At 39.6% G+C, this 18,710-nt stretch overlaps 2 protein-coding genes across 2 annotated transcripts in view; one reads left to right on the top strand and one right to left on the bottom strand.

Annotated features, from left to right (window-relative positions):
- Positions 1 to 529: 529 nt before the first annotated feature.
- SPX (spexin hormone) lies at positions 530 to 10,194 on the top strand (the record flags this gene model as incomplete). The annotated part of the gene is made up of 6 exons (XM_081084011.1): positions 530 to 541; positions 6,393 to 6,473; positions 6,675 to 6,732; positions 7,242 to 7,304; positions 8,847 to 8,930; positions 10,136 to 10,194. The coding sequence occupies 6 exons, from the start codon at positions 530 to 532 to the stop codon at positions 10,192 to 10,194; spliced, it is 357 nt and encodes a 118-aa protein (XP_080940137.1).
- Positions 10,195 to 15,042: 4,848 nt separating this feature from the next.
- The window catches only part of GYS2 (glycogen synthase 2), a gene marked incomplete at both ends in the record, with an annotated part of 43,610 nt that continues 39,942 nt past the window's right edge, over positions 15,043 to 18,710 (bottom strand). Inside the window, 2 exons of the mRNA XM_081084241.1 lie at positions 15,043 to 15,264; positions 18,011 to 18,091. Of these exons, the coding sequence (XP_080940367.1) occupies positions 15,043 to 15,264; positions 18,011 to 18,091 (303 nt within the window). The remainder of the gene's footprint in view (positions 15,265 to 18,010; positions 18,092 to 18,710) is intronic.

Raw genomic sequence — 18,710 nt, 5'->3', positions numbered from 1 at the left:
TATATTTTGGGGACTGACTTACACAAGTTTCCCTGTAGGACTCTGTTAAACATATTTTTGACTGACCCATACTATTTACAAAGACTAGATCATTCTACCTTTTTAGGGCAAAAATAGTATCTGTTAATGTAAGGAACATCTGTATTATTTAACTCTTTTGTGGACATGAATTTCTACCAAAATGTTCTTTGCAAAGTAACAGAGATCTCTTTTCAACAATCTTATTTCAGAAAGCATTATCAGACAGAAGCGTGCCAAGGACTTATTAATCTACCTGTCCTTAGTAAGATTGAGAGGCTGGAGCAGTTTTTCAGTTTTATGGAGACCATGTTTAATCTCAAATGTGAGTTTGGGACTGCATGGCAGCATTGTATGTTTCTTATTCAGAACCATTGAGGAGGCTCTATTTTTAAACATACTAGTCCTCCACTATTTCAGTTTTTCTAAACCATGTTGATTTTTCCTTTCAAAAATTAACCTTCTGTCTTCATGACAAAAAAAAAGAAAAGAAAAGATTATTGTTATAAAGATGGAGGAAAAGGTATAATTCTACTTAGCCTTAAGAGTATCTGTCATTGTTCAAATGTATTTTCTGTAACAGAAACCTATTTGGAATGTTTTTCTTTTCCCCTTATAAATTGTAATTCCTGGAATACTGCTGCTTTAAAAAAGTCTCACAGTCAGACTGTCTGATCTAACCATTGAATATTGTAAATACACTTGTCTTATCTCTCAATAAAAGGGTACTTTTCTATTAATTGCTTGTTGTCTTAGTGAGCTGGGCTCCTACGACAGAATTCCATGGACTGGATGACTCAAACAACAGACATTTATTTCTTACAGTTATTGATGCTAAGAAGACCAAAATCAAGGTGCTGGCAGATTCACTTCCTGCTGAGGACCCTTTCTCTTGCTGGCTGCCTTCTCATTGGCTCCTCACATGGGAGAGAAAGGCTCTGGTCTCTCTTCCTCTTCTTACAAGGACACTAATCCCATCATGGAGGGCCCTACCTTTGTGCCTGCAACTAAACCTAATATCCTCCCAAGGCCCCATCTCCAAGTACTATCATACTGGGTATCAGGGCTTCAGGAAGAATTTTGGAGGGGTACACTAAGTCTATAACAGTGGTCAAATGTATCATGAGATTCTAAAAATTGATTTAGCATTATACAATAATCCACCCTTTTTCTAATGTAATTTATTTTTTTTATAAAATGGTCATCACATCTTCCATTTCCAAGTTGTATAAATGTAATCATAACTAGAAGTGAACGTCGGGTAAACCAAAAAAGTAGGCAATAAATTTAGAAATGAGTCGAGCAATGATTAAGTATTTTTTCCTCAAGGTAGAAGTAATATATACTTGTATTATTTAAGCTGGCAGTCAGACATCCCTATTGCAGCCCGGGAGCCCTCGGTGGATGCCCACTTGCCAGTGGGGAGCAGGCCTAAGCTGCAGTTGGACATCCTCAGCGTTGCTGAGGAGGCAGGAGAGGCTCCCACCCCACCACTGTGCTGGCAGCTGGCAGCCTGGCTTGTGGCTGAGCAGAGCCCCCAATGTGGGAGCGCACTGACCACCAGTGGCAGCTCCTGCATTGGGAGTCTGCCCCCTGGTGGTCAGTGTGTGTCATAGTGACCAGTCATTCCCAGTTGTTCTGCTGTTAGGGTCAATTTGCATATTACCCTTTTATTATACAGGATAGCAGGCCGCCTCAGTGTCCCTAAAGCCCCTCCTAAAACTGGTAGCCCTTTGGGAAAATGACTGCTTTCACCTGCTTGTGAAACAACTGGCCTGTGGGACAAACTGACCTTGGCACAGAATCAGGCCAAAGGAGGAGCTCAAACCCAATGATGTCATTCATACTATTTCAAATTCCTCTCTATTTCATCAAAGAAGTAATTTGGATATGTTCGTATTATAATAGCCATATTGCCCAGGTAACCTAACCCAAGATAGGGGCTGTTTTCTATGTGAACACAATAACCACTGACCTGTAAGAATGCAGTTTCAACAACAGTTATTGTTAAAATGGGGCCTGAGCACCCTCGAGTCAACGAGAAAAATTCAGATAACATCAGCTATGCAGGCAAAATGGTCTCCATTGAATATGCCTGTTCAAAAGGCTTAGGATCCAATTTGTTCAAAAGCCCACTGCCTGGTCAGCAGAGTAAATGTCAGCAGAATAAAACTGAGTGGTTAAATCCATCAACTTTTTTTTAAATCAAATTTCTTAGCCCATCTCTAGGTTTAGACCTGTAAAAATCTTAAAATTTTGTGATTTAACAAAAACATTTTATTGGAAGTCAATGCCCTTTAAGAACAAACACATTCTGGCATGCTACTTTTGATAAGACTACAATATTGATAATCTGTCAAAGCTATTCTCTTCACTTGTGCATATTATCCCGAAAATGGCAGCATTGACGTCAAACATCTGCCTGTGAACTCATTAGCTAAACTGTTATAAACAAACTGCATTCATTTGTTTTTCTTTAAAATTGGAAATTCAAACACAGTTTTAGTGGCAACTCATTTTCTTGTTCCCCTTTATTAAACCTTTGTGTGTCTTTGGTGTGGAGAGAAGAAAAGGGCATTTTACTTGTTTGTTAGGTAACCTAGTAATTGGGTTTCATTTAAGAGTTCATTTAAATCATAAACACATGCATACTTCTATTTAGTTTATTGTTCTTTTTTTGGAAGTTGCTACAATCCCTTGAAATTAAATCCTAATATTTAAAGAAATATTAATATTTTGTCCAGTTTGGGTGTTAACCTTTTAGTCTTTAATTTTTTAAAATCTTTCCCCTCTCATAAGACAGTGGAAAACATTACAAGCTTTGACTCTTTCTTGTTGATTCTTTAAAGCGAGTAAATATTCCTCAAGTTTCTCCTTTATTCCATTCACATTTACTAACCAAGCTCCGGTTTTCTTGTCTGCACATAACCATGAAGTCTAAATAACAAGTATTAACAACAAATCTTTGTATTAACAACAAAGATTTGCAGGTAGCATCAGCCCCTCAAACTTCAAGCCCCAACCAAACTCATCTGTTCTCTCCCCATATTCCAATATTTCTACTGCTAGCCATTTTCCCAGCCACACAGACGCTAACGTTTACCTTTTATCACTTAGCCTCTAAAGCTTTACTACTCAAAATGTCCAATGATCAGTAGAGCAGCAGATATCAGCATCCCCTGGAAGTTTATGAGAAAAGCAGAATTTCAGGCCCCGCCCCACCCATACTAAATCAGAATCTGCATTTTAGCAAAAGTCCCAGGTGGTTTATTAATACCTGAGGACAGCTGGTATAATTTTTAGAAGAAAGGGATCATCTCTCTTATCCACTGTATCTTAGCATAGGTGGGCACTCGGGTCCTTGTTCAATATCTGTCTATATATGTAACTTTCAACTGCATATTGACATACTTTGGATCCTATCCTCTTGCCTTCTATGCATTCCTTTCTGCAGATCTCTTCTGCATCATCCATGTATCCTTTCCACGGATCATCTCCATCAGCATACATGTCCCGCAAATGGTCTCTTAGTTGTCATCAGAAAAACCAACAAACTGGACTCATTTGAGCAAGAGGACTTAATTATAAAGACCCTACAGATGGTAACACCATCTTGGAATCTGCTATAAGTGCTGTAGGCAGTATTTCCCCCACCAATTCAAGCTTACTACAGCCCCAATGTAACAGTGTTTCTCATGACCTCACTTGCTTTCATCCAATCTCCAGATTGCTCATCTAGGTGAGTATATCTGATTGGTGAAGCCTGAATCATGTGCCCACATCCTACCTGATAGGGAGGCTGGGAAAGTGAGGATCTGGCACTTTCAGCTTCTACAATAGAAAAAAAAAAGTCTGCTTCCCACCAAGAGTCCCAATTCCATAATTCATAATTTAGAAAATTTTAGGAATTCCCCAAAAGTGAAAGGGTTCAGATATTACTGAGCCCCCCCCCAAAATAACACTTCCACCTCACTCAAGTATCTCATCTTTTAAAAAGATTCATTTTTCCTTTCCTCCTTTTAGTGAAATTCCTGAAAGAAGTTGTCCACGCTTGTCTTTATATCCTCATATCTTATTCACTTCCATCCCAATCCAATCTAGTTTATGTCCTCAAAAACAAATCCAGTATACACTTCTCAGCTCTCATCTAGTCTGACCTTTCAACACAATGGATAGTTTCCTGGATTCCTTGTCTCCTGGAATCTCTCCTTTCTTTCTGATTGCTTCACCTCAACTTCCTTACTGACTCTCCCTCTGCTCATTCTTTGCATATTTATTTTCATTGCTCTATGTTTGCCTCTCTTCTTTAACTTCATTCACTCCCTAAGTGTTATCATCCAATCCCAATCCTTTTCCTGCCTTAAAATTCATAGAATTCTTAAAATTCTGAAATCTGATAATTCCTGCCTTCAGAAAACTATCGATAGGTTGATGACCTCTTTGCTGAACTCTATCGAGTTTTGCATTTCCAGTTGCCTACTTCCCCCTTCTACTTGGATGTCTAACATACATTTTAATTTTAATATGCCCAAAAGACAGCTCTTAAGTTCCCTCTCTGAACTGCTTCCTTAAGAAGTCTCTCTAGCTTCAATATATGGTTTCATCATTCACCCAGTGTTTAAGCCAAAAACCTAAGAATCATCCTGAAATTATTTTTGTCATACTCTCATATCCCACCAAGCTCTATTTTCTACCTCCAACCTGCACCCCAAATTCATGTACAGCTCTTCATTCCCTGCAAATACCACCCAAGCCTAAACCATCATCATCCCTTGCTTGTTTTTTTCTTTCTCCTTTCTTCCTTCCTTCCTTCCTTCCTTCCTTCCTTCCTTCCTTCCTTCCTTCCTTCCTTCCTTTCTTCTTTCTTTTTTTATGCCCTTGACCAGAATCGAACCTAGAACCCTTCAGTCCGCAGGTCAATGCTCTATCCAATGAGCCAAACCATTCAGGGCAAAACCATCATCATCCCTTGCTTATAACCATGTTCCCAAATGAACTGGCCCATTTCTTTCTCTCCAATCTCATTTCAAAGTGCCGTGCCTTTACCCACACAACTTTCACTCCATTGGTTTCCTTCCTATTCCTCAAATAAGCCTAGTTCTTTCCCATCCCAAGATTTTGCTTTACTTTCTTACGCATATACTAATTCTCACTCCAACTTATCCCATCTCTGATTCCACCTTAACCTTCCAGACCCCTCCCTCTATTTTTACCTTCCTACCACTTACTTTACCTCATCATGTTGCTTACTTTTACTTCATAATGCATTTAAAACGTCCTGTAATTACCTTGTTTACCTGTTTACTAGTTTAGAGTGTTTCTCCCCTGACTAGAAGGTAAGCTTGATTAAAGCAGAGACTGTGTCTCTTTGATGCCTGGCTGTGTCTCTTGAATTAAAAGGAGGAATGTCTAATGCATCGCAGGCATTCGAGAAAATGAATAACCGATATCAAATTCCATTGAGATTCCCTAACCTTTTCATTTCTGCCGAAATGATTCATCATTCGTCATCAGTGATAGCTTGTAGCTAGTTACCCAAACAAGTTTCCTTACTTTATTTAGTGTTGCTTGTGCCAAAACTTAATCATTTTCTTTGATGATGATGATAAAGAAGAAGAAGATGATGATGATGACCATGATGATGATGATACGCTGAGAAGTTAGTGGGAAAAACGGACAATAAGGCTGGTATTTTCAGAATATCTCCCAGTTGGTGTGGTCAGTACCTGAACACATGGTGTCCACCCATCAATCATTTCTCTACTTCCTGCAATTGAACCTTCCTGGAGGAGTCATCAGATCCTCTCACTCTGGAAGACTGACATGAAGTCCCCGGGGACTCCCTAACTCTCCTGAAGCCTGAAGGAGGGGCCCTTAATGCTAAGGTTTTAAAAGCCTCCCCTTCGGAACAAGCTTGGAAAACTCACAGGTAAAGTTATAGTTATCGCAGGTTCTGGAAAGGAGCAGAGCATGAAGGCAAGTAATGGTTTTACTTACTTAACTTTTAAACTATTTTATAAAATGCTTCAGAGCAGTTTACCTATTACTGTATAGTTAATAAACATTTTAGAGGATATTTAAATAATACTCCTTAACATATTAGACTCATTTGATATTACTAAGAAAAAAAATTCACTTATTCACACATTTGTCATTTGGATTAAATAATGAAAATATATAATTTTTTTTTTTTAAAAAAAGAGAACTCTGGTGGATTAAAAGGCAGACTGGGGACCCCTGCCCCCATTCTGAGTATTAAAAGAGAACACAGCAAAAAGTAAGGGGTTGGTAACTGTCCGCGCGTCAAGAAAGAAAGCAGAAGATCCTAGAGGCGCATCAATGACTTTCTTTCTTTGATTGGTGGTTTCTTGTAGGGACTCAGAAGTCTGGCGGCAACAACCCTGGCTCTTTTCCTGGTGTTTTCTCTCCTGGGAAATTCCAGCAGTGCACCACAGGTAAGCAAACGCAAAAGACAGACAGAAAGAAAATCAGCCTCCTGAATGCTCTTTCCTTTTTCTTTTCTCTTTCTTTCCCTCCCTCTCCTATTTTTCTTTTCTCTGTTTCTTCATCCTCCTTTCCTTCCTTTCTTTTTGTTTTTCTAATAGAGGGCTGCGCAGCAATGTCTTATTAACTGCTTTTCTCTTTTCGGGTTGCAGAGACTCTTGGAGAGAAGGAACTGGACTCCTCAAGCGATGCTTTACCTGAAGGGCGCACGTAGGTTCCAAATGCTTTGCTCTTCCGTGGGGGGTGCATGGGTCCATGGACTAGATGGAGAGCTGCGGGGAGGGGATACTATCAAGTTTGTTACCTTCAGGAATCGAGGTCAAGGTCATCCCGGACTCAGTTGATCAAGGGAAAGGGACGACAGTGGGGTGGGGGTGGGGACTGCCGTTGGCAGGGGAAGACTCTGAAATCCTGACCCTAATAAGGACTGCTGGCTCTTGCCACAAAGGACGGCTCTGGGGCTGCCTGGGGAACATCGCACTGGCTGGCGCTCCAAGGCCCACTCACGGCGTCGGGCAGGGGCGCGCGGGGCGGGCGGGGGCTCGCGACCTTCCTCCTGGTCTCTCTGTTCTGGCCCAGCCGGGGGTGGCCCGCCGAGAGCCCGAAACCCCGCAGCCCGGCGCAGGTCCTGGCCCGGGGGCTGCGCGGCGCGGGGCGACTGCGGTTTAGCCCGATCGCCCCGGCCGGACGGGCGCTGAGCCCCGCATCTCCCTTTGCAGAGGGGCGCCGCTTCATCTCAGACCAGAGTCGGAAGAAGGAGCTCTCCGAGCGGCCGCCGCCGGGTGAGTGACCGGGGGAGTGAACGGGGCTGGAGCGAGCGCACAGGGCGCACTCCCTCGGCGCGGAAGGAGAGCGTCTCCCCATGGGGAAGCGGCCGCGCAGGGGCGGCGGGAGAGCCTGCCCGCGGCCCAGCCCCAGGGGGCAGAGCGCAGGGGTGGGGGCTCACGACGCCCCGCCTGGACCGGGGCTGTCACTCCCAAGCTGGACTTGGTCGCAGCTGCTCAAAGTGTCGCTCTGGCCACCCCGGTGTGCAGAAAAACCAAGGCCTGGGGTTCAGCTCTGGGGGTTAGGAGGGGTAGGCAAAATTATACAGCTTCTCCCAAAATGTACTCCCTGCTATGACAGGACCTTTACACAGTTTCCTCTTAAACATTGTATTGTTATTGTTAAAATGGTGATTTACCTAGAAACTTCAAATCTATGCCTCTTATGTTACTAGAAAGAGCTATCAAAATGTTCCAAACCAGAAACAGTTAAATGGAGGCTATAAAGAATGGTGCTAGGGACTGGGTTTTTTGTTTGTTTGTTTGTTTTTCATGATAAACCTTTCCATGCTACAGGATCATAAATCAATGAATTTTGGTAAAATTTAAAGACTGAAATGCTAAAATTAAAAAGTATAATCACTTTGCCCTGGCCAGTATGGTTCAATGGCTAGAGTGTCGGCCAGTGTACAGAAGGGTCTGGGTTCATTCCTGGTCAAGGACACCTACCTGGGTTGCATTGCGACCCAACTGGGCCTCAAATCCATGTGTGTCTTGACCACATCTCTCTCTCTCTCTCTCTCTCTCTCTCTCTCTCTCTCTCCCTCCCTCCCTCCCTCTCTTTCCCCTCCCTTCCACTCTCTCTCTCTCTAAAAAAAAGGAAATTTAAAAAGTATATTTATTTTGAAATAAACAAACTGTTCACCACCTATAGGTGCTCAACAGGTATTCATTTACCTTTTTCGATATTGCAGTGTAATTAAGCTTATTTACTTCACCAGGGTAAGCTATGTTTTCATTTGCTCCCAAATTAAAAATAGTGGTTTGTGTTGAATCAGGATGTCTTGTCTTCTGTCAACTTGGACTTGAAATAATTTTGAATATTTAGCAGATATGTATTCCTTCCGTCAAATAATTGCCTTACGCGTGGCCAAGAATGTAGATGATCTCAAGTTGCTTTGGAAGAAATGACAGAAGAGGTTGTCCAGGCTCCAAGCAGGATCACATGTAAACCTTTCTGCCCAGACATCCCACATTAAGCTCTGAAGGGAGAAATTTCTCAAGGGCTCCTTATCTTAATCCTCTTTGCTTTCATGAAATTCTGTGTCATCTATAGCTTACATTCTGTGATATACAACATAACCAATTGTAAGTAATGTCCACAGGAAGTGTGAAATGTTTCAATTTATAGAAATCAGTCTTCTGCGTAGGAACTCTTTGCTGAGGGATCACAAATCTATCTCATAGAGGTTTTTCTAGTGTCGTAGCATAATGGGATAGGATTAATCTATATGAATAGCTAAATACTAATAGGATCTTTATACATTTTTGTTTCTCCAGAAAGACGAAGTCCAAATGCCCGAATACTAACTCTCCCGGAGGCAGCAGCTCTGTTATTGGCTTCCTTGCAGAAACCACAAGAAGGTACAAGTATAGTGACTGCTTTCAACTGCAGGACAGAGAGGCTTTGATTACTTTTTGGATTCTGTGTTGAGTGCAACAAAGTTGGCTTTATGAATTCAGGTGTTTTTAAAAAATAATTAACATTTCCCTCCCTTACCCCCGAAATTCACAGAATGTTGACTATTTAAAGGCTAGTATATTTCTCATTAAAGTGAATACTAAGAACATAAAACTGTTTCCTTGGAGAGACTGGGGAATTTCATATGAATTACCCAGCCCATAGCCTATTGTAACCTTTATTTCTTTTAGAACTTTAGAACTGAAAGAGCTCAAAGTCCAACTTTATTATTCTATAGTTGAAAAACCTGAGGCCCAAAGAATTTTAAATAATCACAAATCCAGCTGCTCACTATTAAAGGCTGAACCAAATGAAATTGCTGAAAACCAATTTTTCTTACACTTACGAACACAGCGGTTTCATATGGTTCACCCTCATAGATACAGGACAGTTCTGATTCTAAGCCTGTGTACTTTCACTACATTGGACAGCTTCTTCTAGGCCAGGATTAGGTGTAATCTTCAAAGAGAGACATTCTGCCTGCATAGCATTAAAACTAGTAGTTGAATTAAGAAACATCTTGATAGTGGATTAGCCACGGCTTTTGGAGTCTATAGCAGTACTTGGTTCAAATTCTGGCTCTGCTGTGTTACTTCCCTGGTGACCCTGAGCTTAGTATCAATAGGTAGAATGGAATAATGATATCCACGTGCAGGATTGCTAAGAACCAAATGAACAAGGTATATACGTTTTATGACTATTAAAAATAGAGGTCATCGAAGGGTAATAAATAGACCCAGACTTTTCCTTCTCAAAAATTGTAATGATGCAGTATTTATGACATAATTTAAATGTTAAAATGAATAAAAAATACAGTGAGTAGTCTGAGGGGTCAGGGCACAGGCTGCTGGCCCACAGCTCTGACGCTGTGCTCATGGAGAGTGAGGTGTGAAATGTGAGCTCTCTGATATGGCTCACACTGAGGAAAAAAATTTAAAACTAAATCAATCAAATCCTCTTTTTTTTTTTTTTTTTTTTTTAAATTTTCAGTAGCAGAGTGCATGAGTTAACATAACTTAGGAGATTAAATATTTTTCCGGTGGTTCTTTTTTTTTTTTTTTAAACCATGGAAAGTGTGTTCATTTTATATAATTTTTTTTTCTTACAGCTGGAGAAGAAAACCTTGATCCAACCAGATTTCTGGATGACAGTCTGCTAAACTGGTGAAAATACACCAAATTGAATGCAGTTGCAGTTCTGTTCTTGTTGAAGACATGAAGCATGTAAATAAAACTTGTGGACTCTTTTTGCTTCATTTGCGGTCTTAGGAACAGGCACAGCTAGTTTAATTCTTCTAGAAGCAAAAGTAAGGTGGAGTTCCTAGCTGGGAATATCATTGCCTTTTATTATTATTATTATTATTATTATTATTATTATTAATTATTATTATTGCTTCAGGTCCTTCTGTCTTAGATCACCTTCTGTCTTACTCTCGAATTTTTTTAGATTATAAGACTGAATACTCCTGATAGTGTTCTTTTTGTTACAACAGATACCCTCTTGATTTAATATTGTTAGTTGTTGGTTTTCTCATCCTGTCACCCAACTTGCATTGTCTTGTCGTCACTCAGCAGGGACTCTCCTTCTCCTTGTCTCCCTTCCCCACGTCCAAGGAGGGTGGGGGGAAAGCATGGCAGGATGAGAAAGAGTAGAGTGTGATTCTCTTGGCAGTTCACCCAGATGTAAGTTATGCAGGGAAGGGCTGGGATGGACAGGAAGGAAGCCCTGTGATTGGAACACTCAGTGCCATGGCTGGGAGAGGGATCTTCAGTGAGGCTGGAGAAGCTTGGAGCTCCCCCTTGTGCTCTCTGGGATCTCCCTGAATTCAGTTTAGAAACATGGATCTGAAAGTTCCTGGAAAATCAGCAGATGAGACACCCTCTGTTCCTCTGTACCCCAGTTTTTTAGAGGTAACCCATTTTCCATGGCTAAACAGACTCAAAGACTGCTTACTCCAATGGACTAGAACGCTAGGCTTCTTTTGACATCAAAACATTATGTAAAGACACCCTGACAAAGCATGGTACAATGTCTAATTTACTTCTTTTTAAAGTCAACTTGGGTTCAATACTATCTGAAAAATATATACACACATATTCCTACAACAAGCATAATGATATATTTATTTGTAAACACAATATGGCCAACTTGTTAATTATTTTTGACATAATTAATTGAAAGTTGTCACTGATAAATGTCATAACTAGAAAGTATTGTTAATTCTTATTGTCATCAATATATAGCCATTATTCAGTAGCTGAAGAATATCCTTATGTGAATGCCTGTAATTGGAATTACAATTTGACTATGTTAAATAACCAAAACCCTGCTTACAAGGTTTGTCTGTAACTTGTTTCATAATTGAAAATGCAACTATATTCATGTTAATGTAACATTGATCTCTGACAAAAAAATATGCTAGCATTAAAAAAATCTATGTGGCATCATAGTAGACACCTGTCATTAATTATGATTTGATTTTAAAGTGGATTTTCTAGACAGTGCATATATCCAGTTTATTGATAATTATTTACTCATCTGACATAGATTTGTACATATTGGTTTTTAAACATTATATCTATTTCCAGACCTTTTTAAAAACATGTTTGTTGATTTTTAGAGAGACGAAGGGAGAGAGAGAGAGAGAGAGAGAGAGAGAGAGAGAGAGAGAGAGAGAACAAGAAACATCAATTTGTTGCCTCCCATATTCGCCCCAACCAGAGAGTTGGGGACCAAACCTGCAACCTAGGAATGTGCCCTGACCGGAAATCGAACCCTCAACCTTTTGGTGTATGGGATCAGGCTCCAACCAACTGAACCATACCAGCCAGGGCTGTTCCCAAAACACTTTTAAAATCTATCTTATGAAGTAATTCTTCCAACAGTGAACTAAAACAATCTCAAGTATTTTGCCCCAAAACAGAGTTTTTATAAGCTGTCTACATGACCAGTTAAAATAATACCAGCTCCATGTATTATAAGTAGTTGAATTCTTCTGCTGTACAGATATGCTGATTAGCACAGTCATTGCTTAAAGGCCCCCTTACCCAGTTTGCTGTAACTTTCTATCTCTCTTTGCAATCCTTTTTACTTCTGGTATGTGTGTGTGTGTGTGTGTGTGTGTGTGTGTGTGTGTGTGTGTGTGTGTTGTTTTTCAACACTGAAATGAACAAATGATCAGGGATCAACATTTTTCACATTGTGTGGCTTGGATTTTAAAATTGGGAAATACCTGCCTCCCATGCATGCACTACCTCACCTCCAGGTCGGACTTTGAAGCCACTTTTAGCACAGTTCCAGTTGCTCTTCCCCGGTTCACCTCTCTATCCTCTCCCCGCTGTGGCTATCCGGGCATTGTTTACATATATAACCTCCAGAGGGGGTTCTCAATTACTCTTTGTTTCCCTGGTTTCCCCAGGCAATACCTCCTCTCCTCCCACACCACCATTGGGATCATGAGAGGGAAGACAAGGTGAAGAGGCCCTGACTTTAAAATAAGCTTCCAATTCACTTTTCATTCTTTACCTGGTTATAAGAAATGGAAGTCTATATCCTATCATCCTTGAGTTACATTATTCTACTTCGGCCTCAGGAGAAAGGGGAGTTGAGAATGAGCCTGTTTAGCCTCTTGATTCTGGACTGTAAGTTAGGAAGAGTTCATTTCTGTTTTGCTTTGATCTTTACAACTGCCATGTGAAGCAGGCAATTGTATCTCCCATATTACTTCATAGAAAGTTAGGCTCATCCTATGAAGCCTCTTGGGACCCTCCCCGCCTCCCCCCATCTGGCCAGTTCCTTTTCTTAGTGTCCCTGTGCCCTGGAAAACGATTAGTATTGCACATGTAATATTTTATATTCTCGTCTATGTGTGTAAAACCAGCTCTGTTAATCTTAACTCTTACCATGGAAGGAAGTGTGGCACAACACAGAAGAAAATGTCTTGCTGTCAGCTGGTCAAGCACACGCAAACTACTTTCTATAGTTCCTGTCCTCCACCTGCTGAATACCTACATTCTTTAAAAGCATCATTTTTGTACCTCTTTCTCCCAATAAGACTATGCATTTATGCACCTACTGTGTATTAGGCCCAGTGCTATACACAGAATCATCTAAAAGTCCTGTTTGCTCCTCATCACCAGGATTTGTTAATCTTGGGGAAAGGACAATAAATTACTGGGACAAGGGGAAGGAATCAAGTGGCAGCAGCTGTCTGAACAGAGGGTCTGGTGCAGGGTAGAAACTCTGATGCTGACACAATGCCACTCAAAACCAGGTGTTTGCAAATCAGTTAATTTCCATGTGTACTCTCATTTGTACACATTTCTAATCAGAGGACTCTTCTTTCATTTTGTAAAAAGCACTTGAATTTGAAAGTTTTATATTATGAACGTATTTTATTATATAGCTCATAAGTGACCCAACCAATTACCAATCAAGAGTATCATTTGAATACATACAGTATGTCACTTTACCAGGGATATATTTTTATGGTTATTTAATAGTGAAACTCCTTTTTAATATGAGATCTTTCTGGTACTTCAGCAAAAGAGCATTAGTATTGTAATACAAGTCCATCTCATATTTTTCTGATCTCCCATGCTGACCTTCCAACTTGCTCTGCAGACACTGGGTTAATTGGCATCCATGGGGCATTCATTATTCAAGGGTTGGCTTTAATTTATTGCCCTTTTTTTTCTGAACCTTTACATGAGGCGAGCTTGCAACTGTCTTCCATTTTGGCCTGATTTGTTTTTTTATCTACTGTTCTACTTTTTCCTAACAATGGGGCAATGGGAGAGCTGGATTATGGTTGTTAGCTCGTCTTGAACTATCTGACCCACCATCATCGTTATTCTTCCCCTGTTGCTATCAACATTATAGCACTGAGAAAACCAAAACATTTTTAGAGCCTTAATTAGCCAACTGAGATACCAACCAAAGTATTCACTGTGATGTAAATAAAACTCAGTAACAGCACTCGGTTGTGAAAAAAAAAAAACAATCCAAGAGTGAGTGTAGATTTGTTTCTGCCAATTTAGATTTAGTTACATTTAAAACATAAAGATGCTTAATTACATTTAACAAGATCTCTATGCACAGCATGACTGTATTAGAGACACTGTCCTTGTTATAGACTACAAATTTTATTTTTAAAAGATATTTAAAAATGTTGTCCTTTGTAAGGCACTATTATGTAGCAGGTGCTTATACATGTTATCTTATTTAAATGTCTAAAAGAATTTTAAATAAAACATTACCAATGAAAGTTAAATCTTTAAATATTGATATATTTATTCATTTGGATTTAAAAAATTATCATCTGTGGATGATTGACCAAGTTTTCAAATAAGCTTTCCTTTTAAACAGTAAGAAAATTGTTACAGTCAGATGCTACAGTACAGGTGGTAACATCTTTCTATCATTAATTTGAGAAGTGTCCTTGTAAATATGCATGAATATGTATCAATATTTGGATTTAGGATAACTACTTTATTATGGATTTTGATTGCCTGCAAAGCTAGATATAAATTCATGTGTTTGACTCATGTGAAAATGAAAATAATCATTAAAGAACGAGTTATTTAAAATATGTAGGTAGTGCACATTCATGGCTGAGAACAGAATCTTGGGTGGGGAGAGATGAGGGACCTATTTGGTAAGTATGGAAGCTGTATAAATAATAAGCAAAGGCTTATGGTGCTGATAATTTAAAAAAACTAGCAAAAATTGTTAGTGCTTAAATTAACCATTTAAAAAACACTTCCAGTCCCTCTCTTTTAATTAACCCTCTTCCTCATGTCTAAATTTACTGGAGGGAAAGGAGTTTAAGAAAATAACTTGGCTTTTATTTTAAATGATAAAATCGCTATTCACGTCATCTCCACTTTTTAGGCAGAGAATAAATCCCACTGTGATTCTTAGGAGAAGGAAATGAAACTGGTGGCATTGCCATGGTTTTAATAACCATTCTTACTGTGCTCTCACTAAATGAGCTCTGTTCCACCAGGGGGGAATTCAGTTCTTATATTCACCATGCAGCTTTTTCTTCCCATGAGGGACGTGGCCCAGAGAAAATGGTGACTTAATATTTAACCGATCCCTTTCTGCCTCCTCTTCCTCATTGTATCTCTCGTCTTCATCTTCGTCTTCCACATCACTGCTCTGAGGACTGGACACCTGAGACCCTGTAGGAGAAGGTGGTACTGAGGAAGGCCTGGGGTATTTAAATCCCTCTGTCTGCCAAAGACAAAAATAAGATACAAGCATTATAACAACTTCTTAACTTTCCAATATGTAAACAATTTGCATTTTATAAAAATCATAGTTGGATTTTTTTATGGTTGAAGGAGAAATTATTTAATTTATATACAATGTCTGTCTATGTATAAAATTTTATCTTTAAAAGATAAGTTAATAGTAAATTAGCGCAATTAAGTACCTCCCACTTGTCTGTTTGGATTAATATTGAGATAGTATAAAGGTAACACTGGACTCCATCTTAGAGGCCTGACAGTGACTCCTTGCTTTCAGTAAAATTCTGTAGTTGAAATTAACCTGGCCACACAGTTGGATATTTTTTGTGGTCTGTTCAGGAGCTATTAATTTTTTTAAAATGAATTATTTTTTTTTAATTGATTTCAGAGAGAGGAAGGGAAAGGGAGAGCTAGAAACATCAATGATGAGAGAGAATTATCGATTGATTGCCTCCTACACACACCCCTACTAGGGATCAAGCCTGCAACTGGGCATGTGCCCTGACTGGGAATTAAATGGTGACCCCCTGGTTCATGGGTTGATGCTCAAACACTGAGCCACACTGGCTGGGCAAGGAGCAACTAATTTTGATTCTGGTACCAACAAGCTCAAGAGAGGTTCATTAAATAAATAGTTTTATTTTATTAATCATTGACTTGTGGCAGATACTATATATATGTTATTGTATTCAATCTTTGTAACAACACTCCAATAAATTTGTTTTCCACATTTACAGAAGAAAATGAAGGGTTGGAGAGGCCAAATGACTTGCCAAAGGTCATATAGCACATGTGGTAGAGCAAAGAGCTGAGACCAGCGTGAGAATCTCTCCAGAACTGTTAATCTCAACTGTCACATTACACTGCTGATTGTGTTAGTCTCTATGTCATCCTTCAGATTTGCTCGATGAAATTGCAGGACATGGGCAGCCACCACTACAAAGAATCCTGGAAACTGGGCCACTGAGCTAACTCTGAAATTCCACCAGCTATTTTTAGTTCAGTTAATGAGAAAGTATCACTAGGTTTTAATCAAATTGTCCTTTCACCTAAGATTCATTGAGATAACTCATTTTATAAACAAATATTAAGCACCAAATATGAGTCAGGCATAATAATGGCACTGAGAAAACGGATGAAAAACATGATTCCTGATCTCTTAAGAGTGTACATGCTTGAATGGGGAGACAAACATAAAACTATTACAGTATGTTACTGTATTTCAACTATTTTTATACATTATTATTATGTCATACTTGTACAGTCATTTCACATTTCAACACTATCTGAAAGCAACACAGAAAAACAGCTGAGTCCTGCACTTAGGACTTGACTCAGAAGAGATGCTCAATACTTAATAGCTGAATAAGTAGATTAATGAATGAATATAGCTGAATTACTTTCCACCTCTAAAAAGATAAGCACTCATTCTTTTAAAATCATAAACATGGGAGTGAAATTTGCAGATTGATGGATTTACAAAACACTTTCTCCTTCTCTATGGGCAAATTTCACCTGTGCTAACTTTCTAGGTCTGTTCTGAACACCCAATATAGGTGGGATATAAATTATATTAGTAGACAAAATTGTTTATGGTAAAGTGATCCTTGATTGAGAACTTAACACTGAACTTGGAGGATCTATAAATATTAAATGAGGATCCTTAGCTTTGGAGAATCCATGAATTTGATGAGTCTTGTAAGTGGGCATATTTTTGCAGAGACCATGGAAAATGTCTATGGAAATTGACATGAGATATTGGCTCCTGTGAGTCATAGAAGCTAAGCTGGATCTCATACCCAATGGTATGGTTCTCATCTTCTTGCACCTAAACTATCACCTGAGGGGGACAAAGACGTTTAGCTCTTTGACCACGATGTAGACTGCTGTAAGGACAATCCCACTGAAGAGAAATATCGATGCTGCCCTGCTCTAGGCAGTGTTTCCTGTCTTACATCCTTCTAAGTGAATCTGCTGCTAAGCAGCTGATGTTGTCCCATAAATATAGTGTCTGGTTGGACTTTCAAAGACTCCCTGGTGGCCACTGCTGAATGGAACATAAATGTCCATCCTGTCCAATCCCTCCTGTGGTGCTTGAATTTGGTCTATATTACTCTTGCCAAGCAGTCACCCTACATTTAAACATTTCCTTGTATAGCAAATCAACTTCCTGTGCAAGCAGGCTACTTTATTTTGAACAACTCTCAAAAGAATGGATGTCTAACGGAGCAGTTTGGAACCAGAAGGCCGAGAGAGATTTCATGAGAGATTTAATTGATTTCAGAGAGAGGAAGAGAGAGGGAGAGATAGAAGCGTCAATGATGAGAGAGAATCATCAATTGATTGCCTCCTACACACACCCCTACTAGGGATCAAGCCTGCAACCCGGGCATGTGCCCTGACTGGGAATTGACTGGTGATCCCCCGCTCCCCCAACTTGGTTCATGGGTTGATGCTCAACCACTGAGCCACACTGGCTGGGCAAGGTGCTTCTCTAATGACGTGAGTTAGCTGACTCTGCTCATCTTACACATGAGGCTGCCTTTAAATCGAGGGCTTCAAGTTGGTCTGATCTGTCAGTTCCTCTATTCTTTGCTTTGATGCAGCACTATGAAAAACTATAGTAGTTTGTGTACGTAGCTACTTCCAAATTAAAAGGTATTGTTAAGACTTACTCTAAATAAGAAATGTAGCTTTCAACACCAACAAGTAACACATAGAATACTTACCGTTGGTGGTGACGTGGATTCCACATGGAATTTATCTGGAAACGCTCTGCTTAATGTCAAGTGCCTGGCATGCTGGTAATACTGTGACAGAAGACCGATTCACAGGTTAAAAAAAAATCTATATAGTTCAACAACCAAGTTATTATGTAAAATGTTTTTCTTTTAGTTATGAAATATATGTTTTTAAGTGACAGATTCTATTCATTCTAAGTTTGAAAATCAGAAAAGAAATGACAGCTTATGGTTTTCTTATTTATCAATGACTAGGTAAAGAAACACTACAGCCCAGCTGGGGTGGCTCTGTGATTGAGTGTCAACCCAGGAACCAAGAGGTCACCAGTTTGATTCCTGGTCAGTGCTCGATCCTAGTAGGGGGCACGCACTGAAGGAGGCAGCCAGTTGATGAAGTTTCTCTCTCATTGATGTTTCCATTTCTCTATCTCGTTCCCTTCCTCTCTCTCTAAAAATCAATGAAATCATTTTTTTAAAGAAATGCTACAAAACATGGGAGGGAAAAGCCAGACTAGCCTTACTGAACTTGGAATTAGTGCTAAGGGGACTGAAACCAGTGGGTTCATTCTACAGAGAAGCAATATGTGTGGGGGAAATGATGAGACCCGAATAATCAGACAAAGTGGATTTAAACCCCACTTTAGACCATAGGTAAGAAATGTAAGTCCTAAGAGAACCAATTTTCAAC

The sequence above is a fragment of the Myotis nattereri genome, assembly GCF_964212035.1.
Source record: "Myotis nattereri genome assembly, chromosome: 2".
Lineage (NCBI taxonomy): Eukaryota > Metazoa > Chordata > Mammalia > Chiroptera > Vespertilionidae > Myotis > Myotis nattereri.
Note: the sequence above shows the minus strand (reverse complement) of the source record. Positions and strands in the feature narration are given on the sequence as shown.